General features: G+C 35.6%; 1 protein-coding gene across 2 annotated transcripts in view; it reads right to left on the minus strand.

Annotated features, from left to right (window-relative positions):
* The window catches only part of Lsm8 (LSM8 homolog, U6 small nuclear RNA associated), a 9,979-nt gene extending 5,173 nt beyond the window's left edge, over positions 1–4,806 (minus strand). For both annotated transcript variants that reach the window (XR_004515044.1, XM_033758158.1), the window contains exons 1-3: positions 4,688–4,806; positions 3,625–3,665; positions 1,360–1,487 (exon numbers count right to left, since the gene is read on the minus strand). Coding sequence is in view for 1 of the 2 variants with exons in the window: in XM_033758158.1 (XP_033614049.1) it covers positions 1,360–1,487; positions 3,625–3,665; positions 4,688–4,718 (200 nt within the window). In the remaining variant the exon portion in view is untranslated. The remainder of the gene's footprint in view (positions 1–1,359; positions 1,488–3,624; positions 3,666–4,687) is intronic.
* Positions 4,807–21,040: the final 16,234 nt, after the last annotated feature.

Consider the following 21,040-nt stretch of genomic DNA (forward strand, 5'->3'; position numbering starts at 1 on the left):
AAATAAAGTGTTTGTAGATGGGGAGGGGAGGAGGGGGTGAAGGGAGGGCAGAGGTAAGGGGAAAAAAATGAGAATCAAGACTTGCCATGTAAAGGTACATGATCCCAACAATGAATGTAACTGTACTGTATCCCTAAATGTACCAATAAACCAAATAAAAAAAAAAAAAAAAAAAATCTGTTTTCATGAGCAAACTAGTTCTATCACAGTACTGCATGTAAGATTAGTTTTAAAAACAAAACAAAACATTTTTTTTTAACTAAGGTAGGATAAACATTCTTAAAATCAACTGGTACACACAATCCCAATATAAAAGATCAGTGCTGTTCTGGTTAAGGGACTTGTGTCCAATGTGTTCTCAGTCTTTATAGCTCACCTTGTAATCTAACCTAAAAGTTACTTTACAGAATATTTTCTAAACCCCTGATTTTGATCAAAGGTCAAATAATAATCAAAATTGCTAATATATCTTTTGTCACTTTCTAGTCATATTTTAATTCTATCAATAGAAAATGGATTCAACATTATAGCCAGCACTACCACATGTAAACTGATTAATATTTATATTTAAATATTATTTATAAATATTTATAATAGTCATGCCAGCCACTTTCTGAATATTCAATAGCCACATATAGTTAGTACTGAAAAATACCAATATACAACACTTCCATCATCAGAAACATTTCTGCTCCACATGGTTACCTGCTTTCCTTAAATTGCTACCTCTAAAATATTCTCAAACTAAAATATCAGCATTTCCCAAAGTAATTAACACCGCAAGACAAACATAGGGATATTGTAAACATGTAAATTGCACTAAAAAATTTTTTTCATGAATTCTCAATAAGCACATTTATTTAAAATTGCTTAAACAGGAGATTTCAAAGATTTTTCAAACTCTAGCCTTGGCCCCTAGGAGTGTAGTTATACTTCTGTAAAATACAGACAAACTGTCTACAGTCATATAATCCAAACACACTTGATTGTGTGAGAAATGCAGACTAGTTAGTACATTTTTAGAAGTCTCCCAAATAAAGTATTTAGCACAAGGCAAGGCCTTTTCTTGGACCCTAGCCACTTAAATATTAGCAAGAAGGACAAATTTCAGCAGGTAAAAGTTTAGTTTGAAAAGAGATAATTTTGTTTACTCTTGAATGATTTTAATATAAAATTTACAGTTTTACCTTACTTTAAGCAAACATAAGAAGTCACACAAAATAAATCAATGCCATGCCTCTGTTATCTATATATGAATGATATAGTATGATGTTTTTGGGAAAATCTCTTCCTCCATAAAGCAGGGTAGTACACCTGTAGTATAATTTTAACCTAACTTAAAAGACAGATTTTACTTACACATTGTCACCTCTTACGATGTATAATCCTAGTACCACTTGTTCAACTCCTTGTGAAGAGCTGAATACTCGTTCATGGCTTTCATCCAAAATCAAATTAATGGTCTGATCAAAACCTTTAAGTGTACCCTGCAAAGAAAATATTCCAGAGAAAAAGAGAAATATTCTGGTTTACACGAATGTGCAAATAAAACCATTGTAGCAGTTGGATAGGTACCTATCTGAACTATAAGTCCACTATCAAATAAAGTAGCCAACAGTGTTCCAGAGCACAAAACTTGCTTCTTAATTAAGATATGAAAAAATCTGCATCACACACCTCACTGGAGTGCAGTTACTGAGTTACAAAGATCACCAATATACCAGAGCATTTCCAAGTAAGTAGCATAAAGCTCCTCCTATAGCGCAGTAGCAAACATTCTGAGAATACAAACTAAACAAGGGAAATACCAGGGAAAATGATACTGAAATAAGGGAGAACCATATGTCTACATATCAGCTATAGCAATGTAACAGTTTCATTGCATGCTATATACTAGTAGCAAGGCACTGAAATAAATACACTGCACATGTCTAATTCAAAGAAGAAAAATGAAGGCCCTTGAATGTCTTTGAAGGTCTCATGAATAGAGCTAGTAGCAGACCAAGGATCCTAACAAAAGGCTACTACTTTGAGTCAAACCACCGAACACATACATCACACTACTATAAACATCTAAATATTTGTCATTTTTCTGAGATTCACATCTGTCCCATAAGTATTTTACAAACTTCAAAGAGCTAACAACACTTAATAAGTACTTAACTGCCATTATTTTGTGTCTCACATATATTTATTGATTTTCCCAGTAACCCAGTAAAGTAGCTGCAAATACGACTGCAATAATTAGTACCCAAACTTGAAGGAAATAATAAGGTAAAATGTAATGAAAGGTTGTTTCTTTTAAATAAAGGAAGATACTAGCAAAACATAGTAGTAACTCGGATGAAATAAGTTTCTGAAGAAAATAACTTATATTGGGTTTGGCTGGTTAATTTCTCAAGCTCACTATCAAATTGTTTCATGTTCTGAAAAGCAAATATATAAAATCAGAACAAAATAAAGAGAAAATCATAACCTAGAAGTGGAAGAGAACTAGGATGAATACTTATTATATTAGTTACCAAAAAAGTTATCATAAACTCTCATATACAACCTGTTTCATTTTATACAAAGCTATCCTAAAAAAGAGCTATGTGTCAAATATCGTACTAAAATTTTAGTACTCATATATAAAATTCCATAAAATTCACTATCTTGTTAACAAATGAAATTTAAACAAGAGTAAGAAATTTCACAAATAAGGGATTCTTGAAATGTTGAGATTAAAATATTTCAAACTGCCCATATCTGATAAAATACAAAATGAAATGTCTAAAAAAAAATCGAGGTTTTCTTAATTAAGGAAGAAGGAAGGCTATTAGCTTGTCTTTGGAATCAAACCCAATTGAAATCCCCATTTAGTTTTGTCACTTATGCTTTGACTTTAGCAAAGGGACTCACTTTCTCTGCATTTGGTTCCTAACCTATAATACTGAGTAATTCTTACCAAGTTGTACTACAGTTTACTCAGAAACAAATAATACGTATGACACATATAACGCACCTGGCTCATGGCATACACATGTAATACTAATAGCAATGACCTATCAGTAAGAATTACAATGATTAAAAAAGAAAATTACAGAATGAGAAAATAAGGGATTAAATTAGTCATGCACAAAATATCAACATTTGAACCAAGGACAGACTGTAAATACAATAGTGTCCCATAGATTTATCACCCACTGCCTAGTTTGTATAAATATACTTTTAAGATTTTCACACAAGGAAATCACCTAAAAACACATATTTCAGACCTGATCTCCATTGTTAAGCAAATGACTGAACACCCATGTAGTAAGTCACATTTCTAAGAAGCATATACAAAAAAAAATTTTTATGATTTATATAGTCAATGTCAGAGCACTGAATGGGAAAGGAAACAAAAAGATAATAAATAAATCTAATATTTGATCTCCAAAAAAGCGTGTACATAGCATACACTCAATGTTTGATAGAGAAGAAAATATGGATTGGCAGCAACGCAATAAAGGCAAAGAGATGAATTTTTAAAAATCCAATGCAGGTATACTGTGGTACCTAGGCACTGTAGATCAGAAGGTGTGCATAAAAATTTACAACCAATAAGCCTACAAGAAAGCAGAGAATGAAAATGCCACTTACCACAATCATTCTGCCATCAGAAGTAATAACAGCAACAGTTCCTGATAACTGAATCAAGGAAAGTATTTCTTAGGGTATACAAACTGAAAATTTAGATTCTGGTAAGAGAATGGTTTAAATTATTAGAAAATAGATGACAGAATTAAGATCTATTATTTAACAAATCTATTATGTTCCCCACATAAAAACTTAAATTTCTAATTTCTTTGAATTCTTTTATGATAATTACATAACAAAAAAAATAGAAAACTTTCTCTATATGTGACAATGTATCCTGTCTCAAAACAGCTGAGATGTTTGGTACTCTCTTTTTACTAAGAATGTTGCCAATCTATGCTCCTGGGCAAGACTTTTCTCCATTTCTTAGGCTTATTTACTTATGTAGGAAATAAAAATCAACTTAATCATGTAGGAAATACAACTGTATTCCAGGACAAAGCTTTTGAAATTCAAAAGAAGCTATAATTTGTTATAGCATACCTATAATGTTTGTATCTTTTAAAGACTTCAATAATTAACCTTTTGCCAAATTTGTACATTACCACAAGGTAATGTTGTTGTCCTAAGACACTACCGTCATTACAAAAACAAGCACTATTTTCAGTCTACCAACAAGTTGGTACTTGAAGTGGGAAAGGGGCGGGAAGTTCTTGGACCACCTTTATATTTCTGCGACCTTTGAACAATGTGCAAAGCCAGTGACTAAAACAAATACAATACACAGATTTACAAAACCATCATCGCTGCCGAGGCAACGACTGAAATTTGAGCACGTAAGTCTTAAAGTAATAATAAAGATGAATCAATACGGTATACAGCAAAAAGTTCTGAATAATTTCACCGCGGTGTGTTTGTGTCTGCTTGCTGTTTAAGGCTAAAATTAAAAAGCGCCGTAGGCCCCCTGGCTCGACCCGCGTCGCAAGACTGGCTGTTCCCAGGTCCTTAGCCCTCCATACCTCTCTCCCGACCCTCCCGCCAATCCAGGCCGAAGGCCCCTCCTGCCCAGGTCTCCCTCCAGTACCGACACCAGCCCCGACGGTTTTGTCAGCCGGCCAGAGGATACGGTTAATGTAATTCTCCAAGGCGGACGTCATGATGCTCAGCCCAGAGGTTCCGGGCAACAGACGGGTGCCGACGAGGAGCCGCGCTAAAAAGGCCCGCCAGAAAACAGCACTGGTTCACGCCTGCAGGCCACAGCAAATACCGCGAGACTTGCAAAACCGCAGGAAATTGAAAGAAGCCAGCCAACCAAACAGGAAGCAAATTGGTGACTAGAAAAGCGCGTGCGCAGTGCTTCCGCAGGACTTCCGGGCACTGATCCGGAAGCCGAGAGGGACAAAAGCCATCGGGAAACGGAAAAGGAAAAGAAGTACATCTTGAAGCTGGGGTAGGTGGGAGAAGCCGGCAGAACGAACTTCCTAGCGCAGGGACAGACAGTGTGGTAGGAGTTGCTAGGGGAAAATGAAAAGAGGCAGGAAGAAACAGAACGAGGTGTTTTCATAGGGATGTTTTGTTCTCATAAAATGTAGGCGCAGGTAAATGGAATCTCTAGTCAGGTAAATGGAATCTCTAGTCTTCGGCAGCACGGGTTGAAAATTAAAGCCAAAAGGCCTAGCACAAAGTCATTCACGTTGTAATCACAAGGATTATATCTCTGGAGAACATTGCAAAACATGTTTGTGTATTGTGCATTTGCCTCTAATGTTCTACAATGAAGGCATTGTTAGCTTCTTTTAAGAAACTAAATCCAAATAAGTAAATATATGTTATGCTCTCTGTTCAAGACATTTCAACTCTGGACCTCCCTTCTCTCAGATCCTGTCATAACTAATTTGGGGTATTATTCCAGAAAATATCATTCCCCCTTCAGATTTATAAAAGGACTTGAAGTTATAAAATGATATGTACATAAAACAATGGCAGGAGTGATTTTCCTTTTTTACAAATTACATTTGGTTTCCAGTTGGGCATGTTTTTTTCATAGCTGAAGAACTGAAATTAGTCTCGGAAAATGCCGGCAGTTTTCCTCAGAAGAGTGAAGCTTCTCTCTTTTGATTAGAGCACAACCGCAAAATAAAGTCACCCACCAAGTGGTTAACATTTTACATATTGAAACTTAATCTGACCTGTTTGAAACAAGCTGCATATACTCACGAATTAGATGATGAATGTCCTGTATAATCCAGAGAACAAATAATCTTCCATAACTGAAAAAAAATGAACATATTGTGAGGTTGGCAAATGTGTTCAAGTAGAAGAAAGCCAAAGTAATAATTAATGATAAATGAGGTAGCATTAGTGAAGAGTTTTTAAATAATTGTGTGTCACCTTCTTAAAATGAGTAATCCAGGGCCGGGGATTTAGCTCAGTGGTTCCAGCGCCTGCAAAAAAAGCGCAAGGACCAGAGTTCAATCCCTAGTACCCCCCCAAAAAAAAGTAATCCATGTAGCCCTTCATCACTTACAGTCTGTTTATGTTTGGACAATGTATATAGTAATTTATATAGTATGTTGCATTATATAGTAATTTATGGAAATACGCCTATCATAAATACATTATAAGTCCTTGACCTCTTGAAGTTTCCATTAAATTCATAGGCCAGATAAATCACAGATGTTCAGTGTTTATAGATCATCATAAAATTTTCATTTGAAAATTTTGTATGCATATCCTACAGTGCTTTTTTATGTAGTCCCTAAGATTTACAGATGTGGAGAAAAAGCATGTGGATAAAGAAGAGTACATTTATATGACAAAAAAAGATTATCCTGACAGAAACACATCTATGATTTGACTAAACTAGTCTTGTGACTTTGAAAGTACATGAACATAGAGAGTTTAGTATCTCATAAAAGAGAAGGCCAAAGAGGAAGTTGTATGTATAAAACTGCTATATATGACAGCTAGAGGAAGAGATACAGTAATACTTTCAGCTTAACTCAAAAGTCTCTCAAATTCTTCATTTAAATCATATTCTGTCACGGATAAAGCATTATTTAAGGTATCTTTGGAATTGACACTTAATTCCATTAGTTCTTAATGCAACTGACATAATAAGCAATATAGCATGGTGGTGAAGAACACTAACTCAGGCCTGGGAATACAGCACTATAACAGAATGCTTGTTTGCTTGCCTCACATGCACAAGGCTCTGGGTTCAGTACATAACACCTCATGCATAGGGTGGTTTCTATAATGTAGTGGTTATCACGTTCACTTAACATAGCACCACACACACACACACACACACACACACACAAGTTTAAAAGCTCAGTAAGAACTGACTTCACCAAATTGCTGAAAAATAAAGCCTGGTATATAAAAAGCATTAAATAAATGTTAGTGACTATTACTCAAGGATATAGCCTACATCATAAGTAACCCTTTTCTTAGGCCCAAAGCTTATTCTAATACATTTCATTCACTGCTGTATTTTCTGATTGGACAAACAAGTGGAAAACAACTAAGGGGAAGATAGATATTTTTAGAATTTTGAAGTTTTTTTTTTAAAGGTGTCTTAAATTGGACTGTTATAATAAAATACCTCAGACTGAGGCATTTATAAACCTCTCAGAACTTACTCTTCTTGAGGCTAAGTAGTCCATGATCCAGGTGCCAGCCTATTTGAAATGCATAGTGAACGCCTATTTCTTTTTCATGGCACCTGTTTACTCCATGCTCACACAGTAGAAAGAGTAGAGCAGCTACTTCAACCTCTTTTGTGAGAACACGTGTCCTATTTATGACTTTTTAATCACTTGCCCAAAATCTCATTCCTTTTGTGTATATGTGGTGTTTAAACCTAGGACTTCATGCATGCTAAATACTTGCTGTACTAATGAAGTACACTCTCAGCACAATCTACCACCTCTGTGTGTCTGTCTGTCTGCCTGTCTGTCTGTGTGCCTGTGTATGTGGTGCTGGAGCTGAAACCGAGAGCATGGCACATGCTAGACAAGCCCTCTACCACTTTCTTAGTTACATCCCCAGCCCCTCATCCCTTATTAATACTACCACATCAACTATTAGGTTCCAACATAAGAATTTTGGAACAATACTAACATTCAGACTTCAAACAGAAGAAACAAAAAAATGATAATATAATTATAGCTACAGTATGGTATGTACATTTCTGAAAACGTTCATTTTTCTTAAATGGTTCAATTAAAAAACCTAAAGAAAAAAAATAGGTCTGAGAATGGACCCACTCAAAACCTGAATAACAGCAACAATTATAAAACTGTGGTGCTTATTTTTTATCACCTGAGAATCTTTAAAAACTACAGTTGATGCCTGATTTCCCTGTACAGACATGCTGAATAAAATAGTATGAGGGGAGAGATTGGTAATCAAGATTCTGAAACATCCCTTGGTGACTGATATATAGCAAAGTGTAGGGACCACTGAGCTGTAATATTACCAGAGATAATAATCCAAATGGAAAAAAAAAAAAAACCTTGTTTTAAAGGACATGTAAAATTGCTAACAAATAATAAAATGCGAACAATTTAATGAGTCTTACCTTTCAAAAAAGTCACCATGCTTAAAACAATTTATAGAGCCAAGTACTGCTTGTAATGTCAAGTACTTGGGAGACAAAAGCAGACAAATCACAATTTGGAAGTCAGCCTAAAAGCAACTTAGTAAGACCCTGTCTCAAAAATAGAAATAAAAATAAAAACTCAGTGCTTCCTGAGTTCTATCCCTAGTGTCTTTCCCAAAAAATGATAGTTTGTGGAAGGGTAACCATTGATGAGTGATGGGAGGAAGGGAGGAAGAACACCAGATGTGGCAAATAGAGTAGTTGCACACTGGAAGAAATGTAAAAGTGCTAGAGATGAATAGCTCACTCACGGATGTTACTTCTTTTTCACATCACAAAGAGCTAAGAAAACAGCAAAATAAGGCTTACTGATGATTTAAGAAAACTATAAAATAAGTCTTATCACAAGGTCATGCAAGAATGGGATGCGGCCCAGTGAAAAGACATCATTTGAGTACTGTTTTCCTGTGCAATCATGGATTAAACTGAATTACTCGCCCTTCACCTGTAGTGAAGCACAAGATATTTAAGTGTGGGCCAGGGATTTAGCTCTGTGGTTCTGCTGCCTGCCTTGCAAGCACAAGGTCCCGAATTTGATCCCCAGTACCAAAAATTGTTTTTAAAAAAGATATTTACATGTTACAAATAAATATAATCCAACCCATCTTCCCTGATATTCTCATAGTATTCCCCTGCTTAGCAATAACATGTGAACTGAGTTGTATTGTAAAAACAGAAGCTGTAACACAACAAACTGTGTTAATATTCCACTGAAAATTTAGATTCCATAAAGTTAACATTCTGCTCTTTTACTTATCTATGCCTGTGGTTCATATTCTGTTTTCATACCAGCTAATTTTGGGGATAGGTAGTTCTTATACTTTTTGCCTTAGACGGTTGCTTAAATTCATGTGATTTGGGGCAGCTTTATTTAAATGGCACCTAAAAAAGTATGACTAATCCAAATGGAGCACCCACACCTGAATATTTTCAGATTTTTAAATAAATTACCATGTATGTGTTATCATTATAACAAAGCAGATTAAGGAACATTATTTTAAGCTGAGTCTATTTGCTTGCTTTTTGTTGTTTTGTTTGGCTTTTAAAGAGTCATTTATCTTTTAATAGCTTGGACTACATTCTCGGTAAAAGTATACTATCCATTCATTGTGACTTTGGCATACATACCAAAATATTATTGATGGCGGAAGTCGTTTTAATTTAAGTCTCTGGAATCTTCAACCTAGACTCATTTCTGAATGGTATAATTTATACTGAAGGAATAGATTATGCTATGGTTTGAATATGGGTAGTGTCTCTCAAAAGTCCACATGTTAAAGGCATGGTCCTTGGAGTAGCGCTATTGGAAAGCAATAGAAACTTACGAGGTGGAGGCTACTAGGAGATTCCTAGGTCACTGGGAGCATGTCCTTGAAGGGAGTTGAGTGATCTGAGTCTCATTTCCCTCTATCCTGGCTTATGATAAAACACTCCAATATGTGCTTCCACCATTTGCCACCCACCACCCCACCATTATCAGGTGCTTAATGGCCCACCTCATCTTAGGTTTGAATACCTTAAACTGAGCTAAGTAAACCTTTTCTTCATAAGTAGCCTAGCCACTCAGTTTATGGTAATTTGTTATGGGAGAAAACTAATAGATACATGTGATCTCTTCATTTATTATCTTGACAGAAGAAAGTCATTGGCATCCAGAGGCTGAGGCAGGAGGATTGCTGTGAGTCGGAGGCCAGCCTAGGCTATAGAGTAAGTTCAAGATGAGCCTGAACTACATAGCGAGACCCTGTCTCAAAAAAAAAAGAAAAAAAAAAGTCATGGTTCATTTTAAACAGTATTAGTACTATTGCTCATTGCCATCTTTCCCTGGCACAGCACCCTTCTGAATTGAAATTTCTCCCCAGAATTTCCTCCATGGTAACATTAAGAAAAAGATGGGTTTGTTATCCCAACCTACTATTTAATTCATATGTATAGTTTTGTAATTAGTCATTCCTTGCTATCTGTAGGGGATTGTTTCCAGGACACAGTTTTGAGACTAAAACCTGTGATTGCTCAAGTTCGTCATATACAATGGCATAGTATTTCCATATAACCTATGTACATCCTCTAGTAATTTTAGTTTAAATCATTTCTAGATTCCTTATAGTACCAAATACAATGTAAATGTCTTGTAACTAGTTGCTATACATATTGTTTAGGGAATGATAAGAAAAAAGTCTATTACATACTCAGAATAAAGTCAATTGTTTTTTTTTCAGCTTTAATTGAGCTTATTGGTATATCTTAGGGATACAGTACACTTACATTCATTGTTGGGATCTTGTTTTCCTCACCAGATATTTTCATTATTTAATTTATTGAATCCAGAGATGCAGAACCCTTGGATAGAAGGATGTCAACTGAACACTGTCTTTCTTACAGGGTGGTACTTCACTGTCTGTACCAGTAGGAGGGATATATGTTTGGTCTTACCTAAATTTTAACATGTTGCAGGTCAAGCTCTTGTGGTTTTTGCTGGTTTGTTTTCTGGTTTTTGTATTCTTACTCCAAGTCATTTAATTGGCAGAGCTGATCTTTGAACCTGGAGAGTCAAGCTCCACTCTACTGTGCCACCATTGACATTGTTGCTGCCCAGGAGCATAGGGAAGTAAAGAATATGATGAAGACAGATCTGGTTACTCAGATTTGGCCAGTTATGATTCTTCCTTTTAATCTGGGTCAGGACAGTTACAAAGAGGGATAAACATATTCAACACTCCTGCCTCTGTTGCATTCGTACTAATTTCTTCTTCTGTAAAAGTCATCTGTGTTATTCTTATTCCATTTTTATAAGAGCAGCTGGCAAACTGCAGCCCATGAACCAAAATTTTGAGTAAGTTTTACTGGCACATCAAGAATAATACAACAAGCAAAACAAAACATTAGATTAGATATCAGAAGAATGTTTATGCTGTTTCCTCTCTCCCTTCCTTACTGTTTCTGACATTTCAATCAAGAGCATGCAGGTAGTTTTCCAGGTTAATCCATGTGATAACTCATATAATGGGATTTTTCATGCATGGTGCATGATAGAAAATGATCTACATTTAATATATGCATCAGAAAACTAAATTTAAAATTGTAGATATGTCATCAGACTAATGCAATGGATTAAAACAAATTCCCAGCACAGGGTTTTTTTTTTTCTTTTAAACAAAAAAGTAATTCAAATTAAAGAAAGATGTTTGTAGGGAACATCAACTGTTTCTCCGCTTATTAACATTAGGACTTTCTTTTTTTATTTCTTCAGAATTCTTTATTGAGAGTTTTAATAGTAGATACAGCTAAACGTATCAAAGTATTTGTGTGTGTGTGTGTGTGTGTGTGTGTGTGTGTGCGCATGTGCATTTGCAGTGAGACCACCTCAGACTTTATATTGGGAGCTAGTGCTATAAATCAGCAAGACCCACAGACAACATGCTCTGATAATCACTTCAGCAGTAGCAAAAGAAAATTCATAATGGAGCATTGTCTAGATAGTAGTTAAGGGCAGCCAGGTCCATAGATGGTGCCCACTGTATAAGGCACAGCCTTTATAGTGCATATTGTTTGGCAGTGGAGTCCATACGATTGTAACTACCCCAGCTTTGCTATGTGTTTAGGATGTGATACCTGGTTACCTAACCTCTAAATCTTACTCTCCAGAGTATGTGAGCTACATAATAACTTTCGCTAAATTTCTTTCTTGCTTAAATCAGCTCATGTTGATTTCTGTGTGGAAACCAAGAATTCTGACTGTATAAATAGGGCTTGGTTTTCACAGAAATGTTTTGAAGCACCATATACATTGGTTCACCCATCTCAGTATGGGAATAGGTGTGTAAATGTTAGCAATGAACTATAATGACTTTCAAACATTTTGCTCACTTAGCTTATAAATTTTTAAGCTAAAAATGTAAACTAAATAAAATCCCTTTGGCTTACCTAACAAATCTAAATTTTAATATGGTAAGTTTATTAATTGCAAAAAAGATAATTTCTAGTAAACAGTAATTTGTGTTTTAAATAAATTTCTACTGAAGCTTGTAACAGCAGATTTAACTGATAAACTTAGGCAGGGCCTATACTTATTGTCAAAACCATCAATTAACTCTTTTTAATCAAAATAAAATAAATGTAGAAGACTGGCCTAAAGTGTCCACATTGGTATAGGACTCAGTTTATTAATGAAATATCTCCTCCTGCTTATGTGTGGGATAAATTGTCTAATGTTGATTTTTAAAAGATTCTTGATCTCTCTAGCTTTTCACCACTTAGGCAATACCCTTAATCATGCCTTAACCTCTCAAGGCTCTGCTGTGGCTTTTCACCTATTAAGGGATAGATTTAAACCCATGTAGTGTACCTGAATGGCATCACCCTGAATGCTCACACCCTATTCTACCCCATTCATTGAAAATCCTCTTCCTTGAGTTTTCATCCTACTTTTCTCAAAGTATCAATAAGACATTCTGCAAAAATTTTCAACATATTGTTGTTCTTTCATTAACATTTCTCCTGGATTGAGAGAATGCTTGTTAATGGTGCTACTGAAATTGCCTCAGATTTACGTGAATAATAATTTAAATAGAAATTATGCATGTTTTACTACTGCCAACCTAATTTAAACTATACAATAAAAATCTTAGTATATAATTAATACTTTAAAATCCTCTTAAATCTTTATTTTTACACAAAATTCAATCTATTTCTTTTTGTTTGTTTGTTTGTTTGTTTCTTTTTGTTGTTGTTGTTTCTTTTGGAACTGGGTATTGAACTCGGGACCTTACACTTGTGAAGCAGGCGGCAGAACCACTGAGCTAAATCCCCAGCCCTTGATCTACTTCTTGATTATCTAGAGGCTACTGTAGGTTGCACAACTCTCCTATTCTATTTCAGACTCAGAGATTCAGTATTCTACCATCTTTAATACTTGGTCTCCACAGTCACTGAAGAAAGGACTTTGGAATGAACTGAAATATTTTAAAAGGCTAGGCCTTGATGTGGTTTCTGTCACTTTGATCTACATTCTGTTTTCCAGAACTGAGTCACAATTTCCCAACTGAAATGTATAGAAGACAGGGAAATAGAATCAACTTGTTTGCCCAAAAAGGGAGTGAAGTTGGTAGACATTTAGACAGACAGCTTTATGTTTTAGAAATCAAGTAGAACTAATGGTCTGCTTGTAGACAAGTGCTATAGCTTATATCTAGATGTACTGCTAAAGCCTCATGTGCTCATAGGTGGTAGGCTTTTGGAAGGTGACTGATCATAAGTGTGTGATATTGGATTAGTTAGTTCACTGATGGGTTTATAGCTAGATGTGGTACTAGTCTGATTAGCCTGATGGGAGGAGGTGGGTCACTGTGGGCATGGTATAATACTCTCTACAAGTGCTATAGCTTATATCTAGATGTACTGCTAAAGCCTCATGTGCTCATAGGTGGTAGGCTTTTGGAAGGTGACTGATCATAAGTGTGTGATATTGGATTAGTTAGTTCACTGATGGGTTTATAGCTAGATGTGGTACTAGTCTGATTAGCCTGATGGGAGGAGGTGGGTCACTGTGGGCATGGTATAATACTCTCTTTCTCTCTCTCTCTGTCTCTCTCCCTCTCTCGCCCACCGTTCTCTCTCTCTCTCTCTCTCTCTCTCTCTCTCTCTCTCTCTCTCCTGAGTCTTGAATGCTCACTGCTTCCTGCCTTCCTTGCAATGAGCTCTTTCTCCTCTGCCGTGCCTTCTGCCATGCCATCCTTTATTGGAGCCAAACAACTATGGACTCAAAGCCAAAATAGAAGTTTCTTACTTTAAACTGTGGGTATTTTGTCCCAGCAATGAGAAGGTAACTAAGACAACAAGGATAAAATGATTAAAGGATTGGGTTAAAAAACTTGCTTAATAGAAGTAACAACAAAGTTAAGCCAGAACTCCTACCTTAACACAATACCTCCTCCAATATTCCACATTACTCTCCTGGGTTGGGAGACTTTTTGTTGCAAGTAATAGAAAACCTAAACCAATGTGGATTAAGAAAGCAAAAAGTGAAAGATATATACATAGGTTCATACAATTGAATTGCACACAGACTGTTCTAATTTAAGCTTGAGAAACATGCTTTTTGGTTCATAGTGCCATCAGGGTAGTGACTCCTTTTTGATCCTTACAGCTTTGCCCTCCAGGTGCTAGATTTATTTTCATGCTGGATCTCCTCATAACATTAATGAACCTCCCATTCATCTCACATTGTCTGTGGAAAGTGCTTGGACTTCCTACAGAAAAGAATGAAGACTTCATTCATAGGAGTCTTGAGCAATTCTCTTACATTCTATTGTTCAGAAAGTAAATGTCCACTCTTTAACCAGTCACTGCAGTCAGGAGCAAAATGCTTTGCTGGACTTTACCTGGAGGTAGGGCCTATCCTCTCAAACCACGTGGTTGGTTACTTTAAACCAGGATGTATTAGGTTTCCAAGAAAAACAGGTCATCTTTGCTTGGAAAAATGAGAAAATGGATGCCAAAGAAGCAGCCACCAAATATCCACTATTCCCTAAGATGAATTTAAAACCATCACAACAAAGTATATTAAGATACCTAAGTATCTCGATTCAGTAACACTGAATTGAATCACATACATGATCTCTAGTACCTAAAATATTACTAATTTTTTTCTTTTTAATTTGGTTGAAGTTTTCTACATAACCATGGTCCTAGGTTTGGAAATCAAAATATAATGCTATTGAACATGTAAATTTGCTACTCATTTTAAGGAGAAACTCTAAAAATTTCATGATATAATACTTAGTTTTTGAAGACTCACACAAGCTTACTGGACAAAGAGCATTGCCCATGGCCACTGCTAACTCAGAGGACAGAGAAGGCTTTGTTAGGCTTTTATCCAGTACTTTCCACCTGATTAGCTCTATACTTTTTCAAGAAGTTTCAGAAAGTGTGTCTTTTGTACCTTTCCCAATAAAGCCCACAGTTCTTTACTTTTTCCTTGATGATTACTTTCAAATATTTTACCATGTCTTAACCTGCTATACTTCTTGAATAGATTATTTTGTGGTATATCCAAAAGAGATACCATTTTATATCTGAGAAAACGTTTTAAAACACACCACCTACACAGCATTAGATGGTTTAACGATAGCCCTTTAAGTGCACCATTAAAACTCTTTTACAAAATTTCATAAAAAACATAATAGATTATTTCCATGGAAATTGGTCTCATTTAAAAGATATTACCCTAAGGAACACTCCAAATAAACAAGTCATATTTTCAATAGTCTTTCTAAAGTTTCTCTTAAAGGCTGAGCTGGGATTTATATCTGGCTCTGATAAATCAGAGCAGTGTTGATGTTATAATGCAATATATTTGCAATGATTAGTAATATGCTGAGATTACAGGGGCTATATTAGAACATATGAGAAGATGCAAAATGATATGTCATTTTTAGCAGCTGTGATAATGGTTTTATCAGGTAAAGGTAGTGGAAAATGAATTTAAAATGTTTTTATTTTGCTTATTATCTCTTTAGAACTTATTTGTATCAAATGAAGAGTACATTGATAATTAATGATAGTAAAGTATCTTTTACAAGTTAATTTATGTAAAGCATTAAGTTTATTTTTCAAAAAATAAAATAAACTGAAATTATAATTGTCTGCAGAAATAGTAAAACTCACGTAAGTGGTTTAGGTATGACTGAAATTTCAGAAACATTGACCCTTCCACCCTTCAGAATATGCTTATAAATTTAAAAATACAAATAAAATTTTGTCCATTATGTGGAGATGATAGTATCTTCTTAAATAACTCTGAAAGTTAAAGAATAATATGCATAGAGCATTCAATACAAACAAAAAAGAAGAATCATTTTAAAGAAATGCATGTATTCCCAAGTAGAAAAGTATTAACATTTGTAAGGAATGAATACTGTATGCACTTCCGAAGAATGTTTAAAAATAAAGATGCAGGAGAAGAAAATGTGTTAGAACATATCTTCACCTGAAGAGAAAATGTTCTTAGGCACTTCAAGATGCTCCTTGACAAGAATATCACTGTTTCAGCGATTGTTACATCAAAGCCAGGTATCATTAAACATCCCACTAATGTACTACCTTGTTCTGCTTCCTTGCTTCCCAAATGCCCGAGCTGACTGGTTATGTGGATGAATCTGGACTACCTGGCAATCAAATTCTTCATTTTAAAGAAATAGGCTTAAATATCTGTGTAATGAGGTTTGTTAGTTAATGAACCAGCACCCTGAGACATCCTAAATGTGTTCACATTGATGAGATTAAGCTTCTAAATCACAAAGACTGAAAGACCCTGGACTGGATGGCTACATCAAGATTTAAACCACTTTGTAAGTGTCTATCTGCATGGAAAATCTATACCTACCTGGAAATATCTAGGTTTCAGGGCTCACATTTGCTTAACTTCCACAACACTACTATTCATGTTTTTTGTAATTTGAACCAAGCTTTGAAGACTTAATATTTGAGGGGGAAAATTATTTGAGTACCAATCTTGTCTAAATTTAACAATCAAGCAAATTAATTGTTCACTTTCTGTTGCTTGAGACAGAATACTTGAGAAAAGCGATTTCAAAGGACGAAAGTTTTATTTTGTCTCCCAGTTTCACACATTTCAGTTCATCATTACTTGGCTATGTTGAGCTTTTAGAGCACAGTGCATCATGGCAGAGTGCTCACCATGTGGTGCCAGAACATAGAAAAGAGGCCAAGGTCCCAATATCCCCATCAAAGTTTGCCCCCAATGATCTAATTTCCACTAGGCCCTATGTTCTAAAGGTTCCACCACCTCTCTGTAGCTCCATGAGCTAAGGACTAAGCTTTCAACACCATGAGGCCTAGGGAACATTCCAGATTCAAACCACTTTTTCTTTTTGCCTTCCTTCTTGTTAACCTTTCTGAAAGAGACATTTTCTCTTAGTCCTCCTACCTCTACAGTGCCACACCTCACGTCTCTGCCCCTCATCTCTGACCCCTACCACTGTTACTCTGATGCAAACTTTTGGAACATTTCGGACCAGTAACAGAGCTTCTTAGTCTTGCCAGATTGCCCTGTTCATTTTGCCCAAAGCAGGCTATAAGCAGTGCAGGCTGTAAAGACTTAACCCCACAAATGACTTGTTTTAAAAAGTGAGTCTAACTGAAACCTGTGTGACTCATAGGGACATTGCAGTGGCATGTAGAATACCATTATTCCCCATCAGCAGCCACAGCAGAGACCAGAGAAATAGTCCGGTCTATGAAGCTGTGAGACTGATAAGAGCTAACAGGACAGTGGAGGTCAGAGTGACTCACCCAAATTCCATTCCCAAAATTGAAAACTTCTTCACTGAAAAGATAGGTTAGGGCTAGGGATTTAGCTCAGTGATTCTGCTGCCTGCCTCACAAGTGCAAGGACCTGAGTTCAATCCCTAGTACCCCCCTAAAAAAGTTATTAACCACAACCTATATCTAGCCTGTTCTCTTTCTAACACAAGAATGCTTTTTCCCTTTTACAAACCTTGCCTGTGTCAGCATCTTCTCTCTAGCAACCTCAACCTCCCCCACTCCAACTTAATGAATGATTGTGTAACCGATAAATACCAGCAGTTCTGGCTGTTTCAGGATCTTTGCTTGCTCATCTCTGACCATTCTAGTTCGCTGTTTCACTTTGATTCTGTCTCCGAGTTTGTCTTTTTGCATCATAACACCAAACAGGAGATCATATCCTCTACAAGGCTCCCTGGTGTTAGTCATCATTCTGCTTGTCTGCAAAGTTGGATGGTATGTTTTGCACTCTTCTTTTAAAACACATCTCCCTCTCTGATGTCCAGGGCCTATATCTTTTCTTAATTTGTGTTTTCAATTTATATTTCTCTCTTTGGGTATCTTAGTTGTAGCTTTTTATAATAAATAAAACATGACAACTCAAGCACTCCCCCTTCCTATTCTCTTCCTGTTTTCCACCTATTGTGAAATTGTACTGTCATTTCTACATTGGTTGTGTATACAATGTTATTTTATACTTTTAATATTTCACATATACAGAATCATATCACCCATAGCATCTTGCTTTTTAAAAATTCATCTGTTTTGTGAGTTATCTATTTTAATATATCTAGACTTAATTAATTCACTTCAACTTCTTTTATATGAGTTAGTGACATATTAAATACAAAATTTCAGGGAACTGTTTATTTTACATTTTCTTAACTAATTTCCTCTATCACCACCTACCAATTACAGATCAGTGACCCTTATAATTCCATTAGCCTTAGAGATCAATTTGGGTATTATTCAGGCAAGCTCTATGTGTATTTCATATACATATTGTGTTTATTAAAAGTGAAAATCATTGTTTCTGGAGCCTTTTTCTCCATTTTTCCATCATTCAGTCAATAGCATAGCTGTTCTTCTGATCACTAAGAAATAGAAAGCATAGTCATTTTTACCTATTTTTTTCCTATAATACTCCGGATGGTTCTATATGCAAAAATGTCAATTTTTCCTTTTTTCCATACTTACTAACTTAACTTGAGATCCTGTCTTTATCATTCTTACCTGATCCTAACACAGCTTCCTTGCAAATGTTTTTCATGTATTGAAAAAATGTTCAACATCTCTGGCCATTGGAAAAATGCAAATTAAAACAACAGATTTCTTCTCACTCCAGAAAAAATGTCAAACATCAAGATATGAACCAATCACAAATGCTAGCAAGGCTGTTGGGACAAAAGAACTTTTCTTCATTTTGATGGGACTATAAACTGATACAACCACTATGGAAATCAATATGGAGATTCCTCAGAAAATTAAAGTTTAATCCCCAATGCAAAAAAAAATGTATAATTGATATTGTGTAATAAGAAGAAAGGGTCTAAAGGAGTAGGGGAAGTAAGGGGTAGGGGAAAAGTAAGAAGGGGAAACAAAAAATATAATAAAAGGAAAAATGTGGAAACAAAGTCTGTAAATAGGGAAGGGTGGAGGGGGTGAAGGGAGGGCAGGGGAATGGGGAAAAAGTAAGAACCAAGACATCGTGCAAAGGTACAAGATCTTGATGATAAATGTAATTGTATTATATACCTAAATTGTACCAATAAACTTAATGGAAAAAAGAAAGTATTTACAAAGTGTTTAACATCACTAATCAATGGATGCAAATAAAAGATACATCTTGGTCTATAAAATTTCACATACTCCATCCATTATGTGGAATTATGCAATATTTGTCCTTGTGTGATTATATGACTTAGTATGAAGACCTCAAGGTTCATGCATGTTGTCAAATATGTTCCAAAATAATGCCTAAAGAGACTTCACTGACCTTGATAGATAGCAAGAGGTTCGTATTGATTGACACATATCTCACTTTAACGTAGTCTTAAATACCCAGCAGAAAAGAATAACCAAAAGAGATATAAAACAAATGCCATGGTAATAAAGCTAGTTATAAAAAGGGGCTCCAGTGACTGACCCCTTCTGGCAGTTTCCAGCTCTACCAGAAGGTGACCATAGTTGTGGACATTACAAAAAAACTATGGTAAAATATATAAAAGCTCAGCTAGAGTTTTATATTTACTGATGAAATTTGTTCTTCAAATTGTCTCATATCTTACAGCTAAAACTAGAGAGACAACAAAGTATTAGACTTACAGATAAACTCTATCAATGAATCTAACTCCAGCATGTTCAATCCCTATTTCAATTAAGTGTGACTTTCTCCCAAACCTGAACTTTGATTCTAATGTGCTTATGCTTAGATTATGCATACTCTAATTTCTTAAAGGTGTTGTTTATTCTTTCGTAGAGGCTGCCAAACTCTTAAGTGGCCATACAAATGGAATCAGTGACAAATATGTTAGACTTCTTTTACTGGAATCCACCAGATCAACTTTGTAAACAGCTCATAATTGCTAAACTATACAATGTGACTTCTATGTTGGATTCTGAAATTCCCTGGACCTTCTTGTCCTCTTTGTGGGCTATATTCATAGCAATCCTGCTGACCTTATAATTTGGCCCATGCATTCTTAACTGTCTCTTTGGCTTTATCTCCTCCAGACTTAAAAGATATACAGCTATTTCTTCTGTGTTTTCCATTTTGTTAGAGTACAGATTATCAAAGTAGGTATTGACTATCCTCTGGATTTCTGTTCAGTCTGTTGTGGCTTCACCTTTTTCATTCCTAATTGCATGGATCTGAGCCATATGGAGATACCTCAAAGACCTGGGACTAGAGATTCCATTTGACCCAGCTATCCCTCTTCTTGGTATCTTTCCAAAAGAATTAAAAGAATCATACAAGAGTGATATACGCACACCTATTTTATAGTGGCATTGTCTGTAATAGCTAAAACTTGGAAACAGCCCATTTGCCCATCAGTTGGAGATAAGATAAAGAAGATGTGGTTTTTCTATAAAATGGAATACTACTCAGCCACAAAAAATGAGAAATTAGGCTCATTCATAGGAAAATGCATACATTTTGTGGATATACTCCTAAGTGAAATAAATAAGTCACACATGTGTAAATACTGAATAGTTTCTCTGGTGTGAATAAACTGTAATGGTACATAAGATCCTAATAGATAACTGACATTGCGAAATGGGAAGAAAAGCGCTAAAGGTGTAGGGAAAGTGGGAAGGGTAGGGGAAAGGTAATAAGGGAAAAATATGAGAAAATGAAAAAAAATAAAGTGTTTGTAAATGGGGAGAGGAGGAGGGGGTGAAGGGAGGGCAGGGACAAGGGGAAAAAATGGGAACCAAGACCACCTATCATTTAAAGGTACAAGATCCCAATAATGAATGTAACTGTAC

The sequence above is a fragment of the Fukomys damarensis genome, unplaced genomic scaffold (genome assembly GCF_012274545.1).
Source record: "Fukomys damarensis isolate Sample0158 unplaced genomic scaffold, DMR_v1.0_HiC HiC_scaffold_4, whole genome shotgun sequence".
Classification (NCBI taxonomy): Eukaryota; Metazoa; Chordata; class Mammalia; order Rodentia; family Bathyergidae; genus Fukomys; species Fukomys damarensis.